General features: G+C 41.8%; 1 protein-coding gene across 1 annotated transcript; it reads left to right on the top strand.

Moving 5' to 3' along the window:
- Positions 1 to 27541, top strand: B4GALT4 (beta-1,4-galactosyltransferase 4). The gene is made up of 7 exons (XM_081064675.1): positions 1 to 376; positions 10689 to 11081; positions 14756 to 14988; positions 17047 to 17234; positions 21570 to 21692; positions 23649 to 23753; positions 26603 to 27541. Exons 2-7 carry the CDS (start codon positions 10829 to 10831, stop codon positions 26733 to 26735), a joined length of 1035 nt encoding a protein of 344 aa, XP_080920801.1. The 5' UTR covers positions 1 to 376; positions 10689 to 10828; the 3' UTR covers positions 26736 to 27541.
- The last annotated feature ends 302 nt before the right edge of the window (positions 27542 to 27843 follow it).

Below are 27843 nucleotides of genomic sequence, written 5' to 3'. Positions count from 1 at the left end.
GTCTCGACGCGGAAGGCTCAGCTTTGGCTCTTCTTCCCAGTTTAGCGAGCGTTGATGGGGATTTAGGAAGCGCCCAGCCCCCAGCGCAATACTGGCTCAAGGCTTTCAGATCACTTACAGGACCAGCCGTCCACCGCTTTCCCCTCCTGCTGCTTTCTCCATCCGCCGGCTGGGTTGGGTCGGGCCCGCCGTGGAGCGGCAGGGCTTGCTAAGGGAGCTGCCGCTCCGCCTCCAGGGCACGGCCGAGACGACTGTGGGGGTGGGCCGGGGGCGGAGCCCGCGCGCGGGAGCCTCCTTGGGGCTGCCGGCGGCCCCTGAGGCCTCTTCTCCTCGCCTCCCTTTCCTCCCGGCGATGCTCGCCGCGGCGGGGCCTGGGGTGAGTAAGCCGGGCCTCGGCTCCACCGGCGGCCGGGAGGCGCAGTTCCCTGCGCAGGGCGGTGGCGGGCTCCGCGTGGGGATCGCCGGGCGGACGCCCAGGGTCGTCCCGGGCTGAGGCTGGGCGCCGGTGGGCCGTCCCGCCTCACCCGAAACCGAGGGGCCCGGCAGGGGGCCTGCGGAGGCCCAGCCGGGATGCAGGCACTCTGGCGCTCCCTCTGCCGCCGGCGGGGAGCCAGGTGAGATGCTGACAAGCAGGGAGAGATTCCAGGGTCCCACCCCATCCCCTGGCCCGGCGTCACGACTCTGGGGTCGCCCCCCAGAATCTTTCTTCCCGCCGGCGCATCAACGTGAAAAAGCCCCTTCCTTCTCGGAGCCTCTTTCTCCAGGGTTTCTACCAGGAAATCGACAGCTGATCCCAGCCCGGGGGCCTGCAGGGATGGAGGAGTTGTGCGAGTCGTCTGGATTTTAAAGTACTTGAGAGACACTTGCCCTTAGGGAGTCTCTGTGTCCATCCAGTGTCTGTCGATCGCTAGCTGTTGATGTTTGGCTTTCCATTAGACAAGGACTACCCCTACGTTTGAAAAAAATAGAGAGGTCCAGGAGGATTGGAATTGAGGAAAGGCCTTTGAGTTGGTAGCCTTCTGCGAGCAGGGTGGGTGTGCACCGCGCTGAAAAGTGTTCAAGAAGGGTGAGGGATGAGGACGTGGGGGTGGCCAGGGCGCGGGGAGACCTTTCCAGACGTTTGGTGATGAAAAGGAGGAGGAAGAACATTGTAATTTGAGGGTTGAGGAGAGCTTTGTTGTTTAATTTTTATTAAAAGGAAAATAACATATGGAAAATGCAAGAAAATCAAGGACTTTTGAATAGGGATGAATAGGATTCAGGGTCCAGGTTGAGACACTGGGTTTAGAAAGAGGGGTGGAAGGCTACTTAGGCAGCAGGGCTGGGCAGGAGTGCTGGAATGTGTGTCTGTAGGGGTTGGAGATAATGCTTGACAGGACCATAGTTTATCTTTTTGGAGTAGAGTTGGCCTTTAAACCCCATGAAATTGCAAAAACTTTCGTGATCCATGCTTTGATCAGATCGAAAACATCTGTTGAGAAGTACTGAACCGTTGGACTACAGAATTTTGGGGGTTGGGGATAAAACTAACTTGTTTCCTGGAAAAATAAGACCGGGTCTTATATTAATTTTTGCTCCAAAACATGCATTAAGGCTTATGTTCGGGGGATTTCATCCTGAAAAATCATGCTAGGGCTTATTTTTCCAGGAAACACGGTAGTTCTGTTATTACATTTTATATGCCACTTGAAGAATAAGTATTTAGTATCTACATTATTGGGATAGTAATAAATAATGTGTGCTTTCCCTAGAGATGAATGTAACTGATTTGAGAACTAACCATCTCTTTGAAGATCTTTTATTCAAGTGGGAACATCCAAAGCAAATCTGTGGTGGTTTTCTTTTCTTTCTTTTTTTCTTTTTTATTTTTTTAATTAAAGTTTATTGGGGTGACAATTGTTAGTAAAGTTACATAGATTTCAGGTGTACAATTCTGTATTGCATCATCTATAAATCTCATTGTGTGTTCACCACCCAGAGTCAGTTCTCCTTCCATCACCATATATTTGATCCCCCTTATCCTCATCTCCCACCCTCCTCCCCCCTAACCCTCTGGTAACCACTAAACTGTTGTCTGTGTCTATGAGTTTTTGTTTCTCATTTGTTTGTCTTGTTCTTTTGTTGTTTTTGGTTTCTTTCTTGTTTTTTTAAGCCATGAATGAACAAGGGTTTCTCAAACGTACCCGGATTCCTGTTGAAAATATAGATTCCCTGGCCTCACCTCAGGCCTCTGAAATAAAAATCTCCGTGGGTGGAGTTTAAGAATAGTAATTTCAGAGACAAACGGATTCTCTGGCATTAAAAATTATTAGGGATGGCCGGTTACCTCAGTTGGTTTGAGCATGGTGCTAATAACACCGACGTTGCTGCTTTGATCCCCGTAAGGGCCACTGTGAGCTGTGGCCTCCTTAAAAAAAAAAAAAAAAAAAAAATTATTGATAAGACTCAGGTTTTTCTTTGAGATTTGGGCTTGTTGAGGCCTCTTTAGATTAGAGTTCCTTGAGGGTTATATGAATGAATTGCTGCCAAACTTATGTAACTAAAAATGATAATCGTTGTCTATTGTGTCATCTCTAAATTTTAATATATTTTAAAGGAAAATTATGTAGTCATTTTACATGAAAAACAACAACAAACCCAACAGTGTTTCTGATCATAAAAACCCCATTTTAGAAAAATTAGAAGATACAGAAGAAACAAAATTTTCTACAATTAGGAAACAACCACCAGTGATTCTTTCTGGCATTTGATATATAAAAGACATGCACACCACACACATATAGCATAATTCGGATTGTATTCTATGTATGTTTTTATATTCTATTTTTTTATTGCTTAGCTATTATGAGCACTTTTCCACACAGTTAAGTTTTTTAAACACCATTTTAATGAAAGCATATGTTCTATCATATAAAGGTACGATAATTGATTAAATTAGCTCCCTTTTGCTACCACTGATTCTTTGCAATTTTTGGTTATTTTAGTAATGTTGGTTGAATATTGTAGTCTACTTGTCTCATATTTTCCTTAGAATAAATCTCTAAATGATGGAGGCAAAAGCTGAAATACATTTTACTGCATTTCCTCATCAGAAGGAAAGTGAACGTTTCTGAGGGATCTATTGCATTCCAGATCCATTCTCTTATTTCAGTGGTTCTGAAACTTTAATTCATTATGAGAATCACCTGGGCAGCTTGTTAAAAATTGATTTTCCTGAGTCCTAGGCCCAGATGCTCTGACCCATTAGCTCTGGAGTAGAGCCCAGGAATCTGCAATTTTAACAAGTTCCCTTCTATATTAGAAAATAAGCACATTTGGAATCACACTTTGAAAAATACTTTTTAAATAAATGGCAAAACAGATTCAGAAATTTAGGTCACTTGTCCAGAGCCATTCATGCATCTGGTAACAAGATTTGAACTCAGCTCTTCATGACTTCAGAGCCCTTGTTTTTTCCATTACCTAAGACTTTCTCAAACCTTCTCATTGGTGTGTCTTTAATGACTGCAGAAAGGGAAGTTCGATCGAGCCCACTGTAGGGTTATCGGTGATAGCTGGAAATGACATAGTGCGCATTGAACCTCCATTAAAATCCCCCCTCAGAAATTCTTATGAATTCTGTTATGCTGCATAACATATACTGTATAAAACAGTTTTAGTTCTTTGCTAGTTAAATTTACTTCATGTTTCCTGACCGTTTCATGACAACTCTTGCTGTAAAGTGGGTGATGCAGGACCATCCAGTCACTCTTGCCCAAAGGTGGAGATACTGCTCCATTATGCTCTATGGGTTCAGGGAGGAATGGTAAATCGAAAGCAGCAGCTCCTCTTGGAGTCTGAAAAGAGGGGCGCTGCTTTGGAGTACTCAATGGCAGAGGAGCAGAAGGTGGGCATGACCAAAAGAACAGTACTACTATTGGAGATAGGGTCCTCTAACTTTCCCCTTTCTTTATTAAGCTTTATTTTTCCTTCTTTTTTGCCATCTCATCCATTTTAGTAGTAGCCTGGGATTATGGTGTGTCTGTATGTATTTCAACTAGTATGTCCTAGGAAGTCATTTATTCCTAGGTCATTATTATTATTTAACAAATTAAGCACCTGCTATGTCAGGTAAGTTTGAGGTAATAGGAATACAAAAATCAGTGATTCTTCTTGAGAATTAAGTTAATTTGACTGCCATATGTTGGGTTATACTCAGTTTCCAACGTTTTTTAACTTTTAATTTTTAACTAATTTTAGACTTAGAGAAAAGTTGCAAAAATGGTTTAGAGAATTCACTCAACTTTCCCTACTCTTAGCCCCTTACATAACCATGGTTCAGTGATCAATGCAATTAGCTACAGACTTTATTTGAATTTCATGTTTTCCTGCTAATGGTTTTTTTCTTCTTCTATTTTTGTATGCTATTCTTGGATCCTACTGGTTGCATTGAGTTATTTCTCCTTAGTTTCCTGCAGTATGAGATAGTTTCTCAGGTTTTTTATTCCCTTGTACTTTATTATTTTAACCCGTTTGAAGACTACTAGTTATTTTGTAGAATGAAGTTTTGTGGAAGACTACCGATTAGAGTTATATTATCAGTGATTCAGGAGATTGAGAGGTTTTATCACTGGTGATCCTACCTTGACCACTTGGGTAAGGTGATATCTGCTAGGTTTCTCCACTATAAAGTTACTGGTTTTTTTTCCTTTGTAGCTAATAATTAGCCTGGGGGAGATACTTTGAGACTATGCAAATGCTGTTTATCCTCAAATTTCACCCACTCATTTTTGTACCTATTGGTGGATGTCATCTGCAACAATTATTACAGTGGTGTTTGCCTAAAGGTGATTTTTTTCATCTTCCGCTTCCTTATTAATTGGAAGTTTGCTGTAGCAAAGAGCTACCCTTTCTCGCCCTTGTATTTAGTTGATCATTTGTATCAGTGTGGACTCATGGATATTCATTTTATTCTGTAGGTCAAATACAATGCCATTGTCAACGTAAGAAACATCCAGACCTGTAGAGAATTTTTATAAGAATTTATTCTTTGAGCCAAACTGACAGTTTCTGGGAAGCAAGATCTCAAATGCTTTGGAGAGTAATAATTTTGCAGGTTTTTTTTTTTTTTTTAATGCATTTGAAATTGAGGAGGGAATGTAAGGAAGATTACATGAAAGTGGGAGAAAGCCAGGTGGGATTGGATTATAGGGTGGTTAAGATTATGTGCTGTCTTTTTTTTCAATTTTTTTTTTCAATTTTACTGGGGAATATTGGGAACAGTGTGTTTTTCTAGGGCCCATCAGCTCCAAGTAGTTGTCCTTCAATCTACTTGTGGAGGGCGCAGCTCAGCTCCAAGCCCAGTCGCTGTTTTCTTTTTTTTCTTTTTATTAGTTTCAGGTGCACAAAACAATGTAATAATTAGACATTTATCATTTATATCCCTCACACAGGGACAAACCCCTTCCCCCATCCACTATCGCTCTGACATTACACACAGCCATTATATTTCCACTGTCTCTATTCCTAATGCTGTACTCTGCTTCTTGTAATTATATGTATATATATATATATGTAATTATATATGTAATTATATATATATGTAAATATATATATATGTGTATATATATATATATAAACTTGTAGTTGACATTCATTATTGTTCAGCTTCAGCTTCAGGTGTACAGTGCAGTGATCAGGCATCTACATCATCCCTGAGGTGGCCTCCCTAGCCAGTCGCCATTTTCAATCTTTAGTTGTAGGGGGCACAGGCCACATATCCGATATGGGAATTGAACCGGCAACCTTGTTGAGAGCTCACGCTCTAACCAACTGAGCCATCTGGCCACCCCTTATGTGCTCTCTTGAGGGTGATTACGCCTTCCAGGGGTGTTACTTCTGGCATTTCAAAGGAGTGTTAACCTAGATGCACAAGAACAATGGACAGGGCTCGCTTAAAACCTTTCACTAAGGAAGTTAGAGGCCTGCCCACCATGACCTGCCCAGTTAGGACTTTTTGACTTCTTACAGTACACCTTTTTCATCCACACCATCGTTATTTTCTTGCTGAAATGCTTCTAGTTTTAGCCTGTAGGAGCTCAGTCTTTGAGTTCAAATGATTTGTGCATGTAAATGGCTACTATCATTTCTATCCCACCCTTGCCCCTGCCCAGGGAACCATTGATTCTTTAAGGTCTGGGCAATGATCACTCAGAAGGCGGGTAAAAGAGGTATAATTAGGAGAATGAATACGAGAGGCCCAAGGAAGGTAGGAGAACATGTGTGCAAAAAGTCGGCTCTCAGGAATTTTGTAGGAGTAAAAGGAGTCGCAAATCATCAGCCTTTCCGCTGGTGCTGCTCCAGAGAGGTCCAAGTGAATAGGACCATGTGCCTGGGGCCACATCATGCCCACTCTGAGATGCCGTGTCTTCAAGATTACCAGATGGATTTAGAAATATCAGAATGCTTGTTTTGGCACCCTTGGCTGCTGAATGAACACCACATCCTTTCTTCCTGGTGGATAAGTGCTTAGTAAATATTTATGGAGATGGAGTTGACACCTGGTGTTCCCTGCCCCCCTCATGGTGGTGCAAACATGTGCATGTAGAGATTCTCCCAAGAATGTGATACTTTGAATTCATGCTCATTTACCTGTTGTTATAGCTTGTCTTCCTTACTAGATTTTTTCTTTTATTATTGTGGAAAATTTCAATTTCAAGCATACCCAAAAGTAGAGAGAAAAAGAAAATGAGCCCTCAGGTTCCTGTCACCTAGCTTTAGTACTTCTCAATTTTTTGCCAATCTTATTTCATCTATGCCTCCATTTTTGGAGGTGGGACTGGCCTATTTGAAAACAAATTACAGACATTAAAATCTAAGAAAGGATTGACATAAACTCTGAGTATAAGGATTACCTCAGTGCCCTTTGTGCCTAGCACTATGCCTGAAAATAACTCCTGAAAATAGCAAGTGCTCAGAGAAGACTGGTTGGATTGCGAAGAGGGAAAACAAAACTATGAAAACATCATCATTTTGAACTAACTCGAGGGTAGACTTCTAGAAAGGAAAAGGGTGGTGAATGTTGCCCTAAAATAACTTCTTTCATGTTACTTGTATTTGTTCTCTACAGCTGTGATTCCCCTGTCACTTCAAGACAGCCTTCATTGAAAAAAATCTCTTTTCAGAGAGAGTTCAGGACCTCTCAGTTTTTTAAATATTGTTGTAAATAAGTCCAACCTGATGACATTTTCCCAAACACCAACCAGTAGTTACCTGCCCTAAAAGAGAATTTTCTTATAAAAAAACATGATTTTTTTCATTATAAAAGTAATACAGAGGGTGCCAAAAAATGTATACACATTTTAAAAAAGGAAAAACTGTATTAAAATTGTAACACTCAATATGTACTGATAATAAAAAATGAATATAAGTCGTGTATACATTTTTTTGGCACCCCTGGTATATACTCATTGAAAGAAAAATAGGAAATTACAGAGAAATAGAAAATAAAAATCATCTGTATTTCAGTATGTAATTCCAGGGATGACATTATTTTGGTTAGCATTCTAATAAAATTTGAGCACAAATCACATTGGTAATCAGAGTCAATAAATATTTACTATGTTCCTGAGAATGTGCCAGGTATGTTTGGGTCTATAATTATTAAATTCTTAGATCAACGATGTAAAATAAGTGTGTGTGTGTGTTTTTTTTTTTTAGTTTTTTTTTTTTAAACAACTTGTTTTCTAGCTGGGGAAACATGCAGTTGCCTTCAGTCACTTAACTGACAAAACAGGCTGGGCAGGAGATCTCTCTTGATAGATATCACACCCGGATGTTCACTCACAGGACCAAAGAGACCTCACACTTGAACTTCCTTCATGCTGGCTCTCTGAGGAGAGCACTAAGACTAGGAAAAGTGTGAAGTGATTATTTCTAACTGGATCTCACCCAGTCTCAGTAATCGGGATTAGCAATGAAGAGCTAATTATTAACTAATCATTAAAAATGGCTTTTTGCTTTTCTCATAAAATTTTTTGGATCAATTCCTCAGGCAATATTAGTCTGTGATTATTCCCAGCTCACTGCTTACTGCGTAGGTTTTTAAATCTCTCATTTAGACTTCCTCCCTATGTAAAATGAGGGGGCCAGATGTGTGTGTTTTCTGGTCCTTTGTGCTTCTAACACTGCCTTACTTCTGTGATCAGAAGTCCCTTCACACAGGTGAGTTTCCCTATGAGGGGACCATCCCTCTATAAACAGCTCTTAGAAAAACAGTGTTCCCAGTCTTAAGTTTTCCAAGATTGAGATTTTTTTAAATCAAAAACTATTGCCAATCCTAGCATTTAAGCTTCCTGCAATTAAGTCCACAAGACGTTGTCTGGCCTCAGGAACCTACAGACTTACTTTTACTTGGAGGGAAGAGAACAGGCCTCCAGGAAGCCATTTGAACAGGGAGGAAGGGAGGAAGATAGGGGAGAGAAGGCTGCCAAAGAAATTCAGCATATTTCAAGGGTTTGTGTTGGGTGCCCCCAGGCACCATGGGGAGGAAAGATTGAAATGTCCATGTGAAGGGTTAGGCAAAAGCTCAAGTTTGGAGCTGACCACGTGGGCTCAGGCCCCACGTCACCACTTACTAGTGATGTAGTCTTGGTCAAGTTCTTTAATTTCTCTAAATCTTCATTTCTCTATAAAATGAGGAGTCTAATAAGTCTTACCTCACAAGGTTGAAATGTGAAGTAAGGCAATGTAAGTGATTTAACCCCAGTGCACGGCACAAGTAAATGCACAAATAAATTGGTCTTCTAATTTATCTGTGATAACTGCCTCTAGCATCAATTTATTTGTGATACCTTCATAAGACTAAATATAGGCCATGCTGTTTATTTGATTCCTGGGTCAAATCTTTTTCTTTTCCCTTTTTTTATTGTTTTCTAGCTGGGGAAACATGCCTAGAGGGGTTGCCTCAGTCACTTAACTGACAAAGCAGGCTGAGGCAGGAGATCTCTGGAACCTACTGTGATAAACCGAACCTAACTTTGGTTTATAACATTGTATCTAGAGAGAAATGCTTTCTAAGTTTCCTTCAAACTAACCTAGAGCTAATTGTTTGGTATATTACCCTCCAGTAAGTATGAGGCTATCATGAAAGTTGTTAAGATTATTTTGTTTTCACAGTAAATTACCACATCCTCGCATTTTATTAAAACAACAACAACAAACAAAACCACAACAACTTTGTTTTCATCATAAAAAGACAAAAGTATATTATTATACAAAATTCCGAAAGAAAGGAGATAACACCCCTGGCTAATCCTATGCTCCTGATACAATTATTGCTAGCTGGTAGCTATGTCTCTTTTTAGAGTTTTCTTATGTCTATAGTTTTAGTGGTAATCACACACAAATACAGAGTTTGTTTTCTGTTTTTATTACTTAAGATTTAATCATAAGTGTTTTTTGTATTATCACTTGGTCTCCATTCTGTCCATTAGCTATAGAGATTATCAGTGCCCTGGCTTTAACATTTCTGTAATCTTCTGATAACACGTTGAGAATGTGAGGAGAGATGTGGTTTAGGCAATGCAGAATAGGATGTGCGGGGTATTGCTACTCCCCAAGGGGCCTTCATCACTTTACTGCACTCACCATGGTCTGGGATGGGCCCTGGGCGACTGGATTTTTGTCAATAACTAAGAGCATAGGTGAATTCATACTGAAGTATGAAATCAGAATGGCAATTCAACTGACAGTGAGAAATATTGTATAATAGAGTAGTGGTTCTGGCAGCCACCAGTGTGTCTGCCTGTTGGTCATTCTTAGTCCAGAGTTAAAGTAATATAACAATATCAACATTGATGGTCACCATGTAGTAGGTGCTTCCTCTGCATCAGGAGCTAGGCTGGCACTTGATATATGAGTACATTAGGGCAGCCAGTCCAACAATAACCTCTCTGGGTAGGTACTGTATTTATCCCCATTGTACAGATAAGGAGACCAGCGAGGCCATTGGTTTGAGGTTTCATGGCTGGTATATGGTGGAGCTGTAGTTTCTGTCTGAATCAAAACCCCTGACCTTAAACACATCTGTAGTTCTACCTGTTGTTCTTATAGATGATCGACCTCGTGTGTTGACATTCTCTTGTGTTTCTTGTCCTCTGCCCTATTTGATGGGATGTACCCCTTACCAGTGCCTTGTTGTGAAAAAAAATTTAGAAAAAGATTCATAATTATGCATTCCCTATAGTTGAGGAACATGTTTTCCTTACTCTCACAGAGAAGAGCTTTTGTCTTTTCCCTCATTTTCTCTTTGGGTCAATATACTCTTTGTAATAGGATTTCACATGTTAATCTGCTCTTAAAGCTGTGCCAGGAAAGGACAGTTAAGGCTGTATCTTAGGCTGTGGCCAGCTCAGAACTGAGGAGCCATTTACAGCCTCGTGTTTGCCTTCTCCACCTGTGTAATATCTGAACATGGCTTTTCTCCAGGTGACAGACTGGTGATAACCCAGAGAGAACTCCTGTGATGCATACATGCTCGGAATCTTTCACCTCTAAAATCTCTGATTTTCTGATCTCTTACCCCTAGCAGGAGAACTTCCATTACTGTTAGTCAAGATCCTCTGGGGATAGGTTTTCAGGTTGTGCTGACGTGAATCATTTCGGGATCGGATTTCCATTTGAAACATGTCTTTGTGATTGCCTTCTAGAGATTGTTGGAGTGGAACTACTGAGCAAAAGCAGGCCTTTCATCGTCAGTTGTCATCGAGTTTGCAATCCGATCGGAAAAGTTGAAGTTTCCTGTGTGCAGTGAGACAGAGTGATCCATATTGCTCACATCACGAAAAACATGGGCTTCCACGTGACTTTCTACCTTTCCTACAAATTCCGATTACTGCTGCTTTTTACTTTATGTCTGACAGTGGTTGGGTGGGCCACTAGTAACTATTTTGTGGGTGCTATTCAAGAGATTCCTAAAGCAAAAGAGTTCATTGCTAATTTCAACAAGGCCATAGTTTTGGGAAAGAAAGAAACTCTGACTAATGAAGCGTCTGTGAAAAAACCAGACCTCGACAACTGCCCTTCTGTGTCACCATACCTCAGTAAGTATGTTATTTTTTCTTACAAATGCTACGTGAACTTTTTTTATTAGATAATGTGTGCAGAAAAATACAAAAACCAGAAGTGTGCAGCTCGGTTAAGTATCACAAAAGGAGCACACCTGTGTAGCCAGTATGTAAATTAAGAAATGAAATCTTTCCAGGACCCCAGAAGTGCACGTTTCTTTCAGTCACTACCCTTACTTCAGTATTCTAACACCATCCATACATTTGTCCTGTTTACGAACTTTATATAATTGGAAGCATACACCCTATACTCTTTTGTGTCTGGCTTCCATTGTTCAACATTATGTTTGTGAGCTGTATCCATATTGCTGATGCAGAGTCTTCCATTATATGAACATACCCAATTTCATTATCCAGCTACAAAAGTCTTAGCAGCTTCTGTCAACAGGCATTATTTAGCTCACAAGTCTGTGGGATGAGCTTGGGGTCAGTTGATCTAGGCTGGTGGCCCTTCTCATGTCTCTCCCTGCATCTGCAGAGCACACGTGCAGAAAAGCAGGCACATTCTACCCTCCGCTGTGTCACATCTGTTAGCATCCCGTTGGCCAAAAGTAGGGAGTCGAGGCAGGACTGAGTATATTCTTCAATGTTGTCTTTAGTGTTTATTTCTTAAATGTGTTGTTTTGATTCCCTTTTGATGTCTTGCCTTTCAATTTAAATGGACAGTGAATTAGTTTTAGTGAACACATGAATTAGAGAGGAAAAACTCCACTGCGATATTATACATCACCCACGAAAGTTCTATCCAACCTCGGATTTTTCCAGAACATCATAGTGCTTATAGTTCTCCAGACACTCCTCTGAGCCTTACATTGTTCCCTCTTTCCAGAATGTCTTTGCTCAATCTATGTCTGCCTGGCGGCTTCCTGTTCATTCATCAAAAGTCCAGTGTAATCCAGTTTACCCCAGAGTTAATCTTTATGCTCCCTGGGTGCCTGCTTATATTTCTTTTGTTGTGCCGACCACATTGTGTTTTTCATGTGTTTGCCTTTCTTTCCCAGGACACAGCGTGCAGGCAGGATGAAGGCAGGGTGAGCCTTTCCAGCTCTGCAAAGTCCTGTGCCCCCCACGGGTCCTACAAGTGGCTCTCTGCATACACTGGGTTAGCTCTCCGTGGGGTTGCCGGGACTCTTAAGAGGCTTCTTGCTTTTAGCTTGACAAAACCGTACAGAGCCACTCTCCTAATTGAATCACAGTCTTCTGTGATTCATAACTGACATGCTGCTTCTCTTTACTCAGTCATGGTGAAGCCAAAACGTTATTCCCGATTGTGTGAGGGAAATTGTTCTGCTCACACATTACACAATTTGAGATAGGAAAATGAGTTATTAAAATACAAATCTGACTGTATTATCCCCCTTGTTTAAAATCCTCACAACATATTTAAGCAATAAATGCATTCATAAGAATAGTCATTAGGGCAGTGACATAATACCGAGCAAGTACCTGGATTAAGAGAGTGACATAGTAGTATTGAATGCAGATGAGCCTTTAGTGACCCAGGAAGGAACCAAACTCGGGAGGATGTCATGGGGGTGGTAGGGAGACTGATAAGAGTAGGTGGAAGTCAGTACTAGACATTTGGTGTTAATGTTTATTGAGGACCCATCAAAGTTATGACAATGAGAGAGTGAGCTGTTGTCGCACAACAGCCTAGCCAAATGTCCCTCCATGGCTTTCCTTAAGGAAAGAAGAGTCTGTAAGACTGCCTTTCTGGGACTCTGTTCCATCCTTTGTTTACACCTTATGTCTCTCTGTCTGGTCCCCAAAAGATGGTTTGCAGCCAAAGACAGGTAAGATATCTCACGGGAGTTACAGCCTAAGCCAGGCGGAACTGAGTGGGGACCCCAAACGAGCTTGACAGGTAATGGGAAGGGGCCTTGCCTCCCCTTCCCCCTGCTTGGGAAAGTCCATTGCCGGCTCTGGCTTTCCCCTTGCACCTGGTTCCACTTCTCTCAACAGAGTTGTTACAATGTGAAAGACTTGATCCTGAAAAGGTACATACTTGAGGTAAAAACATCCTGGGACCTTGTGCTTCCGCTGTTAACAGACAAAGGGTAATTGGAACAAACATTTTTCTGTTAGGAAGTCTGAGCCTCACAGACCGTGTAAGAAACAATGTTGCTTTCTTGTAGTTGTAGACCTCTCAATAAAAACCTCCAGCCAGCTTTATTCTGGGCTCCAGCCCTCTGAGAGACCCCTGGCCTTCGGAGAGATTTAACTGCAGTAAGTCTCTGGTTGTTTCTTGCTTAAAAACTTAACCCAAACCACCCTTTCTCGCCTCCTCTCTGCCCTTGTTGCAGGGGAGGCGACAGTGAGCGAGTGGATTGATACCAGACCTGTTACTTGGCGCTTTTTCAGGGGCCAAGAACAGAGACATGATCATGTTAATTTGGATGAGGGGGTTTATTAACAGGCTACACGGGGAAACCATCTCAACAGCCACACCATCATCTCCCAGCAGCTCTGTGGTCCGGCACCAGATCTCGTAGCTTACCTTTCCTGTAACTTCTATTCTTACTGTTTGCTTTTAGGGCATTACTGCTTGACCGATCCTGTCTTGCATGCAGACCCTTCAGGAAAGGCTCTTTCTTATAGACCAGTTATTTTCTCTAGGTGACTGGAAGCAGTTATTTGTCCTTGGTGCTGCTGGGCAGTCTTTTAACAACTTCATGGACACTAGCCTGGTCCCAGCTGCCCTGGCCAGAGTAGGGGATGGTTACCTGGGGCAAGGCACCATGACTTGTACATAGGCAGGACCTGGGACTGCATTGCTCAGAAGAGGATAGCACAACTTGCAAGCATCTTTAGGTTTTACAGTGTATATGGAGTTTTAAAAAAGTGTGGCTCAGTTCCCGAGCCAGAGGTCTGCCTCCTCTCTTCTCAGTCGGTATTCCCTGTCAATTCAGATAAAAGAGGAGGGTCCTTGGCTTCAGCCTGATCTTTAAAGCCTAAGATTGGTTACTGTGGATGCCTCTTAGGTTTCATCCAGTCAGGCTGCATCCAGACTTGCTGAGCAAATGCTCCACTGGGATGTCTGCTGCTGTGGCACAGTGGGAGAATTCTGGTGCATAGTCCCAGTTGCATATACCTGTGGCACATACCTGTGAAGGCTGGGTTAGAGAGCGAGGCTAGTTTCTACCGCTGCTGTTTTACCTTCAGGGAGCTAGGAGAGCTCCTAGGAACTTGGAAGGAGTGGGAAAGGGGGTCTTGTCCATGAGCTTGGTTCCATGGAATGCCCTTGATTTTTAAGAGATTTAACTTTTCTTTGGAATTTTGAGAAGGAAAAGCGAAGAGAGCAAATCTGAAGTTCATTTAGCCCTGACCTCTGCTCTTCACCAGGGTCATAGGGACAGAATGCATTTCATATTTAAGGGTGAATCACAGCCAGAGTTGGTTATCGAGACACAAGGGAATGCTCTTATATGTCAGTTACATGCTTTTGCAACCAATAACCTGAGTCACATGATTCTGTGGTTGTAGTTCATGACCAAATGAGGCTTTAAAGTAGTCATAATAAAAGCTAACACTTATATAGTGCTCGCTGAGTGCTAGGCAGAGTTCTAAGTGCTTTACATGTACCAGCTCATGTAAGCCTATCAATACTCTTGAGGAGATAGTGTGTTTCCTGTGTTCTGTTTTAATTATAGGAGGTCAAGACAAGCTCATTTTCAAACCAGATCTTACTCTGGAAGAAGTTCAAGCAGAAAATCCCAAAGTGCACAGAGGCCGATATCACCCTGAGGAATGTAAGGCTTTACAGCGGGTCGCCATCCTCATTCCGCACCGGAACAGAGAGAAACATCTGATGTACCTGCTAGAACACCTTCATCCTTTCTTGCAGAGACAGCAGCTGGACTATGGTATCTATACCATCCATCAGGTGAGTGTGGGGCAGACCAGGGCTCTGCCTTCAGATTCTCCTCTCTCTGAGGGACTTGGCTGTTTTTCTACCTTGGTTAAAAGGAGCATCAAACTATCATCAAAGGAGAGGTCTCTTGTTTATCCTTGAAAGGAGTAAAGGAAATTCTTGTCCCAGAGTGTGGAGTAATGGCACTATGTGCTGGGAAATTTTACTGCCTCTTCAGTGAACCTCTTGAGGAAGCCTGTTTTGCTGCGAACCCGTCCATGTTAGCCAATGAGTGCCTGATGATTTTTCCCTGTGATTTACCTATGTTTCCCTCTGCATTTGCTGGACACTCCATGATGAGATGCTGGATCTGTGTTGTTGAGCATGACTGTTAGTTGGGGATCTAGCCAAAGGATCTGACACATTACTGTGTGTTAGCCACCATGGGGCCCTATGACTGTCTCCACCATCCTGCCTTTAGCTTTGCCCTATTTGTTCTGTAAGACATGCTTAGTTTTCCCCTTCTTGGTTCACTGGTTTGGCTTCCAGAAGCATGATTTAGTAGGCACACAGTAAGTGTGGGCTGCTATTGAAGAGTTTAGCTCAAGGTGGAGTGCGTGATTCAAGATGCATTTATTTGGTGTTAATGTTTATTGAGAGAAAAAGAAGGCATCAACTTAAATATCCATATCTAGCTTTTGAAAATTATCCTGGGTCATCCAAATAATTCCACCTCAGTTCCTTACAAATGCTAAAAATGCAAGCAAAATCAGTAATTACATGTTTACTATTGGTTATAATCAGTAATATTTGGTTTAGGAAAATTTTTCACAAATCAGAGGATATATGAAAATCAATGTGTGTATATAATACATCTTGTCTTTTTTTTTTTTTTTTTTTTTTTTAGTATTTGAAACAAAATCTTCCTATTAGGTTGGTGCAAAAGTAATTATGGTTTAAAAGGTTAAAAATAATTGCAAAAACTGAAATTACTTTTGCACCAATCTAATATTATTATATTGTGTTATAATCATTTTTGTTTTTAACTTTGTTAGTCATTCTGAGTTCTTACTCAGAACAGCCACTCCCAATGTAGAATATTTTTATGAATAGGAAAATACGTCTGCTTTGTGTTTTTCTTTTCAGGAAAGTACTATGGTAACCTTTGTGAATTGCCTGTACTTTTGTTATGATAAACTGTTTATTGAACTAGAATTTATTCTGAAGGAAATTGATCCAAACAGCCAAGGAAAAATGAATACCGTAAAATCTTTTTTCACACTACAGCTCTGGTCTTATTACTGGTCGAATGCTGTTCTTTCCGTTCTCAGTGATGAGTCCCATCTGTAAGGCTTCCACCATTAAGTGTGAAAACAGGATCCTCTTACAGTTATTCCAAGAGATTTTTAAGTAGCTTATAAACATTAGCAATAACCTTCTCTGTTTATAGGTCAAGAATTCTTGATCCTTTCTGGCAAGGTATATCTCTTGGAAGCTTTGTGTAAATTTGTTCAATAGGATAAGATTGGGATGAGCTGCGAGTTGAACAGTGAAGCAGTGATACTTATTGGCATGACTAGTATGTATTATAGTTTTACAAAACCTAGAAACGTTTTACAGTTTTACATCGAATAAATAAAGGCATATTAAGAAATATTTTGAGTTCTTTTTATTTGTATTTAAAAACTGGGTTTTAAAAAATTGTGGTAAAATAACATAACAATATTTACCATCTTAACCATTTTTAAGTGTACGGTTCAGTAGTGTTAAGTATATTCACATTGTTGTACAACTAATCTCTAGAACTTTTTCATCTTGCGAAAGATGAAAAACTATTAATAATAAATAAACTAATAAAACTTATAACTATTAAATGACAACTCCCCATTTCAAGGTGTGTTTTTAAGTTATATAATTTAAGTGTGTATGAAACATAAAGAAACAGTTTTTTACTGTTATTGCATCTACTTTGTCCGATCTCCATGTCACAAGCATAGTTGTGTAACACCAGCCCCGGCTTCTGAACTGAAGGGGGCACAGTGTGAAACCTTGTCTCAGGAGCGTTTCAACTTGTCATTTCTGTGTCTGTAGGCTGGAAGTAAAAAGTTTAATCGAGCCAAACTCTTGAATGTGGGCTACCTAGAAGCTCTCAAGGATGAAAATTGGGACTGCTTCGTATTCCATGACGTGGACCTGGTTCCTGAGAACGACTTGAACCTTTACAAGTGTGAGGATCAGCCCAAGCACCTGGTTGTTGGCAGGAACAGCACTGGCTACAGGTAAGGCAGCCATGCTCCTGGGGGCTGAGGCAGGAAGCCTGCCCGGGGCCGGAGGGACAGTGTGGCTGAGGAAAATGGGAAATAGGGAAAGCGGCACAGGACACATCACTTAAAGTTCAAAACAGGAATTAGAGTAATTAGGTTTTTCCTTACTAGGAAAAAGCCCTGCAAGGGCCTTGGCAGAAGACCAGAAAGACAAAAAAGGAAAGAACAGGAGAGGAGAAATAATCCAGGCAGTGCAAAGGATGGCCAGACTCACCTGCAGCACCCATGTGGTAGAACTTCTGCAAGCTGTGCCTCACTGTGTAAAGTAACTTCCCCTTCTGTCCCTGACTTCCCCCTCCAGGAAGCAACAAGAGCATGCCCCTTAGGTTCAACATATTAGGCATTTGTTGTGAGACGGTGACATTTTTTTTTTTTATACTGGGGCGTCTTTCCTGTGTTCTGAGGGAGAGTGGGAAGGGGCATATCCACCGAGTCGTGTGCTCAGGAGCCAGAATGCCCAGCACAAGTTCCTTTCTCTCAAAGCCCCTGTGGGCAGTGCCAGTCCTACTACATCTTCCTTCTCCATCCCTTGTGCCCCCCAGAAGAGGCATATCTGCTTATTTTATACCAGCTTCTATTTAAGCACAGCCAAAGGGGAAATGGTGACCAAGAAAATTCTCTACAGATGAAGCTAGATTCACGTGCGTGTGTGCACAGCTTCCTCAAGCCCTGCCACTCTCATGGCTGTGGTGTTCACTGTACTGGTATCCAGGAGACCAATTTGAATAAGGTCCAGTGTCTGCCCTCACGGAGCTTCCTGTTGGGTGCTGGTGTGGGGAGACAGCTATGGTGGAGTTGCATTAATTTTGCGTTTAACTTTTGCAGATTCTACCCTAAGCACTTGGTAATAAGGGAGAAGGGAGAGGAAACAAAACTGAGGGTATAGATGCCACGAGGGCAGAGGCAGTGGGGCCTCAGGGCACAGCAGGGTTCTGGAAGAGAATCACGAGTTTTTCCTTTGGGGAACTTGATCTTTGGATCTGAGTCACGTTATCTGGATGTTTTGCTTTCTGGTCTCTGGGTCACCTCTGCATTGAGGAAAGCAGCATATCATGGCTGGGCACCGTGGTATTTTCAGAAGCATGTCAAACCATCTGTTCATTTATTAATAAGATATCACTGTCTACAGCACGGGAATACCTGTCCTTTAGACTCTTGACACAGATAATGACGTCCCATTGCCCACTTCTTTCTAAGTGATTGTGGTGAGAAATTAGTCATATAGTGTTTTTGTTTTTGTTTCGTTTTGTTTTGGAGTTCAGATACACAGGACTGTTTTAAGGGCAGGCTTTAAGTTCTAGATTTTTATCTTTGTATTAAGCTGGACAATAGAAAACTCAGTTTTTGGGTATTACTGCTGGGAATTGATTTTGAGTAAAAACTTGGGTGTCACAATCGTAGATTTCATCAGAGGCTACTCACTCAAACAACAGCCCTTTGTATGAATCTTGCTGTTTTAACTTGCTGTTGTAATTGGCCATACATTTATTTTATGACTAGCCATCAGAAAGCCTTCGTCTTCCTTAAGTGACAGGTTTTCTTAATGTGAATTAGGTGATCGAATATGTCCCCTCTTTTATCTGGGTGCAAGAAGCTCTGAGCCAAATGCATGGCTTTCTTTTTGAAGCTGAAAGGAATCTTATTTGCAGATCAGAGTTCTAATATATTTCCTATTTTAATCTTCTATTTTGATTTAAGTTAGATTCTTCTGGTCTCGGGTTGTCATTTTTGTCATTTATATTTTTGTACTTTATTATATGTATCATGTAAACTGCCTCATCTTCTGTGGCCAGAGAGGTGGGAGTAAGTAATGTAGGAGTTGCCCGCTGTCTCCCCTCTACCCCCACCCCACCCCTACCTCCATCTCCCAATTCTTACCTTTGCTATTTTAGGTAGAATCCCTCTAGTTGCTGGCAGCTGCAGTTGCAGGCAGCTAAATGTCTGCTCCCTGCTGGTAACTGTGTGTCACTATGCCACAGAGTTGAAATCTGCACACTCTTTATTAATCATCACAGTAGCCCCAGGAGTGTAAGTGCAAGAAATGTTTTCCCTTTACCCACACGCAGGAGGAAGAAGTTTAAGTAACTTGCCCCAACTGTCTCGGACTCGGATGAAGCCAGAAAGAAGTCTTATTTGTCCCACAGACTATGGATCAGTGGTACAGCTTTGGACCAGTCTTGAGCAGATTTTATTGCTAAGAATTCCTTTGGTACCTGCCTGCTTTCTACAAGGACTCTACCGTTATTTTATGACTACATTTTACCCACCTTACAGCCCTGTAAAAAGAAATAAAACTGTTCCAGGGCCAATTCAATATTTGTGCTTTTCCAGATAAGAAGAAAAACCAGAAGCAAAGATCAATAAACGCATAGTCATTTGCCATCTAAGAGGCTTTAAAGAGTTCTGTAACCTTTCTTTCCGACTGGTCTCCTGCACTTCCCAGTGCAGCTATACTGGTCTCCAGGTGCTCCTCAGATGGCCGGCGCTTTTCTCCCTCTTTACTTTTCCTTATGGCCACCAAGAGTTCCCCCATTTTCCCATCTATCTGAATCCTCCGATGTGTGGCATCTCCGTCCTCAGAACCCTGATGACGCTCACCTCTCTTGTTAGACTATACACTTTTTGAGGGCAGGGCCGAGGGATTACAGTGTTTAACTAGCTGTCTTGCACCCGGAGGGTAGTCGTTACTCAACAGATCACAACCAGACCATCCGTGCCGGTTCTGTCAGTGGTGCTTGGCAGGCTGTGCCCGGGCAGGGGTTCCATTCAGTGTGCTTTGATAAAGCTGCTGGTCTTCAGGTAGTTAAGAATCCCTTCCCAGTCAGAGTCCGTTAGCCATGGCAACAGTGTAGCCATGGCAACAGGTCACTGCAGTAGAAGTCTTGGGTAGTAGTAGCTGCCTTCTGAGAACTTTGTTTCCTTTTGTTTGTTTTAGGTTATAAGGACACCATTTTCCAGGATGTTAGGTTGGGAGTATATAAGGAAATCTGCTTCTATTATGGGTTAAACAGGGTCCTTCCCACCTGTCCTCAGAACACAGAAACAAACAGCTGGACTACAGATTAGCTTTTGGGACTCCACCTGTTAGATGGCAAATGTCTGTGTGTTTATTGTTCTCTCCTTTTGGTTTTTCTTCTTATCTGGAAAAGAAGAAATATTTCACTGGTCCTGGAACACTTTGGACTGAAGTTAATTAAAGTTAGAAATCCTCCATATATTCACATCCTTTTATTTAGTAACATCCATGTTATTAAGCCGCCTTCATGTGCATTTCTGCATTGTTACAGGTCCCCCTGTAACAATTTGCCACACCAGTAATCGTAAGATCCTATGTGACTGGGCGGTACCCTCTGACGGGTCACTCTTGATCTCTTCTCTTTCCCCTTTTTCTTGTTGGTGTCTTGAGGCTCCACCCTCTATCCTCTTTTCTTCTCATCTACAACATTGTCCTTGGACAGTGTGTTTCTCCTACTCCTGCGCCTCCACGTACCACCTCTTGACAGCTTATTTCCAAAGCCATATCTATAGCCACTCCTCTTTTTTGAACTTGGACCCCGTATCCTTTTAACCACTGGCAAAGGCCCAGGGGGAGTCTCCAATTTAGCTTATCCAAAACATAATTTACTGTCTTCCTCTCAAAACCTAATTGTTGTCTACATACCTTATTTTTGTGAAAGGCATTATCACCTACCTAGTTGCCCAAGCCAGAAACCCCAGGATTGTTGAGGTGCTTTGGGTTCTCAGGAAGCAGACACTGAGATGGAGATTTGCATGCACAGATGTAGAGATTTGCACACAGAATGTGTGCAGGAGCTGTCTCCTGCTCTTCACCCTCTCGCCTCAAAAAAGTAACCATAAAAAACCAGTATGTTTTCTGTGACACTTATTCGTGCTGAGCCTGGATGCAGCCTCAGAATCCTACTTACCTCAGTCCTCTTGGCGGCTACCAACATTCATTGGATCGGCACGGGGGGATGAAATCTGTCCTTCAGATCTGATATTAATAGTGCCCAATTCCAGGTACCTCTATAGACACCTGCACACAAACATTAGCAATAACAGGTGGGTGGCATCTTGCCTAGTGAGCAGATGTGAGCACATGTCCTGACTCAGGAGAGACGGCCAGACAGGGAGGCCCGGAATGTGAGCAGGAGTGGATGGGTGAAGTACATGGTCTTCAAGATGTCTCTAGAATGCCAGTCCTGAATCAGAGACGTCTCAAGTGTCTGCGGAGAACAAAGAGGCTTTGTGCTAATGTCCCTATCTTTTCTCTCCTCTCTTCTGCTCCAGGTTACGTTACAACGGATATTTTGGGGGTGTTACAGCCCTAAGCAGAGAGCAGTTTTTCAAGGTGAATGGATTCTCTAACAACTACTGGGGATGGGGAGGCGAAGACGATGACCTCAGACTCAGGTGAACAACAGAGACAGGTCCTCTTCACCAGGCTCTGCTATCAGTGGTCATTCTGGAAACCTACGTTTTATAGTTCCTATAGATGCCAGTCCAGCAGGTCACAAGGCCACAGATTTGGGCTTAAAGGGAGTCAAGGGGCAGAGGGAGGGCAGGGCGGCCCGAATTGGTCTTTGTCACTGGCCGCTGAGAAACGATGCAGGGTGGCCTGTTTCTGGATCATGGTAGTTTGGGGTCCAGAGGTGTTGATGGTGGTCTCTGTGGACTTGTTGGTGGGTAGTGCTTACTGAGAAGGGTCTCACCAGTGAATGAAAAGTCCCAAACTGCAGAGAGTCTGCAAAGCTGCAATTTGAGGAAAGTGGCCAGAGGGCCTGCTATAAACCTATGCTTTCTCCCAGACCACAGGGGATCTGGGCACAGTTCCCAGTGCCCAGAGCAGGGAATGCCAACAGCCTGTGATGAGCTGCAAACCCTGGAACACAATTAAGCAGGCCAGGATGTGCTCTCCTCTCACACATTAAGCAGTCCCACACACTGTGGGAGCAGCTGCTGGCCGGACCCCCAGGTCGGACTCTTTGGCCTATGGGCATTATCCTCAGATTTTCTTGTACTACTTTCTTCTCTGAGGGATTCAGAGGGAGTATATCTGGCTCCCTCTCTCAGCTCCCTCTCCTGAACTTGGGTTTTATGGCCAGAAAGTTATGGGTATCCCTGTCTCCAAGAAAGTAATTATTCAAGATCCTGGAGGCAGTATCTTCAGATTTATAAAATTAGGGTCCTTCTGGCTATCAGGAACCCCCCTTTCCTCCTGCTATTGTCTCTTGGAAAGGAATTTTCTCAGCTGGGGTTCTGAATTAATGTGTGACTGCCAGAAGTGTTTCTTTGCTTCAGTGTAAAGAAGTCAGGGCTCCGTGCTGGTCTTGTTCCCATGTCCAGGCTGAGAGACTCTGGGATGTTTCTGGCAGGAGGGAGTGGATTTCCCTGACCAAAGGTTCCATAAGAATAGCTGTAGTGATGGGCAACAGCTCATCACGGCCTAGCCCATCACCAGTGTGTGTGCGTGGCTTATGAAGTGGACAGAAGGTGTCAGATTTCAGGGCAGGAGAAGCAAAGACTAGATGTAAACAATATCCATCATCTTCCCAATATTCATTTCACTGCCCAGATGGGATAGTTAGTAGAATTTTGCATTGATCATGTATTGTCACTGTCTTTTTTTCCTGTTGCTCCCCAGCTTCAAGGTCAAGGGGAACCCCCAAGTTTTGTTTTCATTTGGTAGAAACATTGTGGCTTCCAGAAAGGTTCTTGACTAATGCTATGGATAAACCAAATGATTTTGAACATACAAGTTGGTTGAGATTTATTTACTAAATATTTATGTAATAAATGCAGCAGGCACCACGCTTCTTTGCATTTATATGATATATTACATAACAAATGAGATTGTATTATCTCATTGGAGCCCGTCTTATCAACTCTATAACACCATTGGCATTTATAGATGGGAACGAAGACTTGGAACAATGAACAACTGTGTAAATAATAGCATCTCAATTTGAACCTAGGTTTGTGGGCTTTAAAGCTTGTGACCTTAAATGATCATTACTTTCTTTGTTAAAAGAAGGAAACAACTAAGTAAATTAAGGATCCTAAGAGACTTGATTCTCTTATACCTCATGATGTCTTAGTTGTTTTTGGAAAATGACAAACTATGAGTTGACACATCTCCTTTGTACTCCAAAAGTAAATGTTAAATCTGATTCTTTTATGGACTTACTGCCTAAGGCCCAACATTATAAGAAACTTCTTTTTTGTTAATACCTAAATAATCAAGCTCTGTGTGACTCTGTGTGCACATGTGTGTAAACTCTTGCAATGATTCTTTTAAAGTGCCTAGTGGTAGATAAGTGGGATGGAATATTAGAAAAACAAAACAAAACACCTCTGCTGTTTTTCTAGGGTTGAGCTTCATAGAATGAAAATAATCCGGCCAATGCCTGAAGTGGGTAAATATACAATGATCTTCCACACTAGAGACCGAGGCAATGAGGTGAATATAGAACGGTAAGTCCTCACGTGCCTGGCAAGCTGCCTACTTGGTCTTGCCTGTCAGTAAAGACTCTGCTGAATCTGATTGGATGAGCCAGTTAATTGTGTTCCAAGCTTTTTATTAAGGTAATTTGCATGACAGAAGTAGAAGAAATGGTATGTTGCACCCTCATGTACCCCATACCCAGTTTCAACAGTTATCAATTTGTGGCCTATCTTCTTTCTCACACTTTTTTCCTCTTCCACTGGATTATGTAGGAGCAGTTCACGTATCACAGCATTTCATGTGTAAATACTTCAGTATATATCTTTAACATATAAGAAGGCTTTAAAAAAGAACCACTATACCTAAAATTAGCAATACTTTCTTAGTATCATCAAATATCCAGTCAGTGTTCAGATTTCCGATTATCTCACAAATACTTTTAAAAAAAAACGCGTGTTTTATTTGGATTAGGATCTCGGCAAGATCCATTTGGATGATCTCTCAGAAATCTCTTTCAGTCTGTAGGTTCCCTTTCCCCTCTTGTTTTTTCCTCCTTGCAAGTTATTTGTTGAACAAGCCATGTCATTCATTTGTCTGATAGAATTTCCTACATTGAGGATTTTGCCAGTTGCATCCCAGTGGTAAAAAGTAATATGTGCCTCTGACCTCTACATTTCTTTGTGAATAAGGAGTTAGATCTTGAGGCCTGAACAGATTCCTGTACTATTTTGGGGCAAGAACACTTCGTGGGTGGTGTCATGTACCTCCTCCTGTGCCACGGTAGGAGGACACGATATCTGGCTGTGTCTTGTGATATCAGACATTGTCAGCCTCGTCCCCACTGTGAGGTTCCCCGTCAGTTTTTCACCTAATGATTTTAGTAGCCAGTGCTGAGTATTACCTAGATTTATGACGCAATTAGGGATTGCGAAATTCTGATATTCTGTCATTCCTTCTGCATCTATTAGATAGCTATTTGTACAAAGAAGGACTTGGCCTCTACATATATTTGAGTACCTTTGGGTATGGTTTTTATGGAAAAGGCAGAATAATAAAGGGAAAGAATCAACATTGTTTTTTCATTTTTCAAAATGATGAGTTGATATTCCCTAGTGTCCTTCAGGATGCAGTTAACATCTTTTCGATGTTCAGCTAGTCTCATTTTTGGGAAAAGGGATCTTCTTCATATTGACTCCTGAAACTTTAGACATAACTGCACTGGTTTTGAGAGCTTCCTTCCCTGTGCTTCTAGTGGGATGAGCTGTTCTAGGCTCCTCTAGTACTTCTGTCCCAGGAATTCGCCCTTTCACCAAGGATTCTTGACAGATAAGCCAATTCTGTATGGGACTGTGATGGAAAAATCCACATTTCTCTGTTCTGTTTCTTTTTCCCTAATTTTTAAAACAGTGTTAAAGAACTTTTGGCCCTTTTGTTAGACTCTACACTTTAAAACAATATTAATGGGCTTTATGCCCAATATTACAGAGCTTTGTTAGAGTTTGTGTTTGAAAACAATATTAGGGTGCCGGCCCAGTGGCTCAGGTGGTTGGAGCTCCGTGCTCCTAACTCCGAAGGCTGCTGGTTCGATTCCCACGTGGGCCAGTGGGCTCTCAACCACAAGGTTGCCTGTTCAATTCCTCGACTCCCCCAAGGGATGGTGGGCTGTGCCCCCTGTAACTTGACCTGGAGCTGAGCTGTGCCCCCCACAACTAAGACTAAAAGGACAACAAGTTCAAGCTGAATGGCACCTTCCACAACTAAGATTGAAATGACAACAACTTGACTTGGAAAAATAAAAAAATGTCCTGGAAGTACACACTGTTCCCCAATAAAGTCCTGTTCCCCTCCCCCAATAAAAAAGAATCTTGAAAAAAATAGACAACAACAAAAAATATTAGAAGGCATTTTATGCTTTTTAAAGAATCTCTCACTATAATGAAACAGTCATTTCTATTTTCTTATGTGTTCTTCCGGTCTCTGTTCATAAGCATGCATTTTTCTCTTTAAGTTGTATCCCTATACAAAAGATTGTTTAGTTTGCGTGTTTTTCAATTTTACATAAATGAAAACATACTGTATTATTTTCCTCTGACTTTATTTAGCTCCACATTATGTTTCTGATCTCCATCTATATTGTTACTGTAACTGAAATGGATTGATTTTCACTGCTAAGCTTCCAGAGACCAACTCAGTTCATTACCCAACTCCTCTCCCACATCCCAGGGCTCCAGCCACACAATTACTTATTCTTCAAATACATCCTGCTTTTTTGCATGTCTCTGCATCTTGCACTGGGTGGTCTTTCTTCCTGGGTGTCCTATTCCTCACTTTCTTCACTTAGTGAATTTCTCCTCTTTTAAGCATCAAATTTTTCTTCTCTATGACCCCTCCCCAGACCCCCTCACGAAGGTTGGTGCCCCTTGATTCATCCTTTTCTACATACGTTCTAACTTTGAGACTGTCATGAAAGCTATGTACCCTCCCTGCCTACAAACACAAAATTTCCCTAACCACATCGGAGGATTCATAGATCCCCTGAAGCTTATCTAAGGACCTGTTAGCAGTGGATGACACGATAACACATTGTATCAATGTTATCTGTACATCCTTCTGTCCTGTAGACTGGAGGTTCACTGCACGTAGTGACTGTTTTATCATTGGTCTCGGGGGTCTTACATGGGGTCTGACACATGGCTATCATTGGTGTCTGTTATCTTAGATGAGGAAAATAAACATTTTTTTTGTAGTAGGAAACCCAACAGGTATACTAATTTTCAAAAAAAATTTGCTTTTGCCTAATTTTGTGCCAAAGCAAAAACGATGGAAATATTATGCTAAATCTTGTCTTACCATTCGTTTTTTTTTTTTTAATCTTTAGGATGAAGCTCTTACATCAGGTGTCAAGAGTCTGGAGAACAGATGGGTTGAACAGTTGTGTTTATAAATTACTGTCTGTGGATTACAATCCTTTGTATATCAACATCACAGTAGATTTCTGGTCTAGCCCATGAATCTGGATTGTCTGGTGATGTTCGGAAGAATTGAATATTTGATTACAATAATTTTGGCCTTAGAGACTTCCCCTAGTAGCACACATTGAGAATTTGTTACAGCTAATTATCTAGCTGAATTTTTCCTTTTTGTATTGTCTTAGCAGAGCTCCTGGTGAGGTGGAATGTAAAACAATTGTAACAAAACAATTTTCTTAGTTGTTTTGATCATGTGGGTTAAAATATTGTAATTCCGGTACTTGAAGAACTAAGTGTAAAAGGACTAATCAAAAGGTATCATGTGGGCTACTTGAGAACTCTAATTGAAGGAGATTTATTTAAGATTGAAGTGATACCTTGTGGGATATAAAAAGCCTACAGGAAATAAGATTGTTGAATGTCCCAGAGAACCAGGATTGTTCTCGTCTGAGAGAGAAAGGTACGAAGATCTAGTTCTGTTACGTATATTTCCTGCATGGTCATCTATGAAGAGGTGGGTCCCAGGTGGGATGAAGGCTGCAGAAGAGGGGAGAAAGGTGAAGAACCAAGATGCTGTGAATTTCGGAATGAAGAGGTGGCCAGAGGACAGTGTCAAATGGAGAGGAAGACACGGCTGTGCTCACTGCTACTGCTCTTGGGCAGGTGGTGTCACCTCCTCGAATACACCTTCCAGTAAGAGCCCAGCAGAAAACAGATTATCTACTAGTTTTTTAAGCATTTTTGTAAAGTGATTTTGTACATGTAAGATCTGAATTAGTAGTTTACAAATGACATATTGACTAATAATACATGGAAAATACCTCTGCAGTAAAATGTAAAAAAGCTTTGGGTGTTCCATCTTGTTTTTTACTGTTGTGTGAGGCCTGTAGATGTATTCATTTCAGTACCCATAATCCTAAACAACTTAAAAACAAAGCGAACGAGACCAAACCCTCCCACTACCTTTCTTCTCCATCCTTCTTTTCCTCTCTCCTGTTCTTTCTGTGTACAGCCTCCTTGGACAACCAGCTTCAGGCCTGTGACAGGTGCCTCTGCGTCTAGTTTCCTGGGCCACAACATGGTTTTCTCTTCATCCTCCTGTGCCTGCTCCTTTTTCATGATCAATAATGGCCTAAGGGGCACACCTGGT

Source organism: Rhinolophus hipposideros (assembly GCF_964194185.1).
Source record: "Rhinolophus hipposideros genome assembly, chromosome: 2".
Classification (NCBI taxonomy): Eukaryota; Metazoa; Chordata; class Mammalia; order Chiroptera; family Rhinolophidae; genus Rhinolophus; species Rhinolophus hipposideros.
Note: the sequence above shows the minus strand (reverse complement) of the source record. Positions and strands in the feature narration are given on the sequence as shown.

Excerpts from the sequence above, each read along its gene's own strand:
- B4GALT4 (XM_081064675.1), top strand. The coding sequence starts at position 10,829 with ATGGGCTTCCACGTGACTTTCTACCTTTCCTACAAATTCCGATTACTG. Across the intron at positions 11,082-14,755 it reads TTCTGTGTCACCATACCTCA|GAGGTCAAGACAAGCTCATT; the intron begins GTAAGTATGTTA and ends TTTTAATTATAG. Across the intron at positions 23,754-26,602 it reads AATGAGGTGAATATAGAACG|GATGAAGCTCTTACATCAGG; the intron begins GTAAGTCCTCAC and ends TTTAATCTTTAG.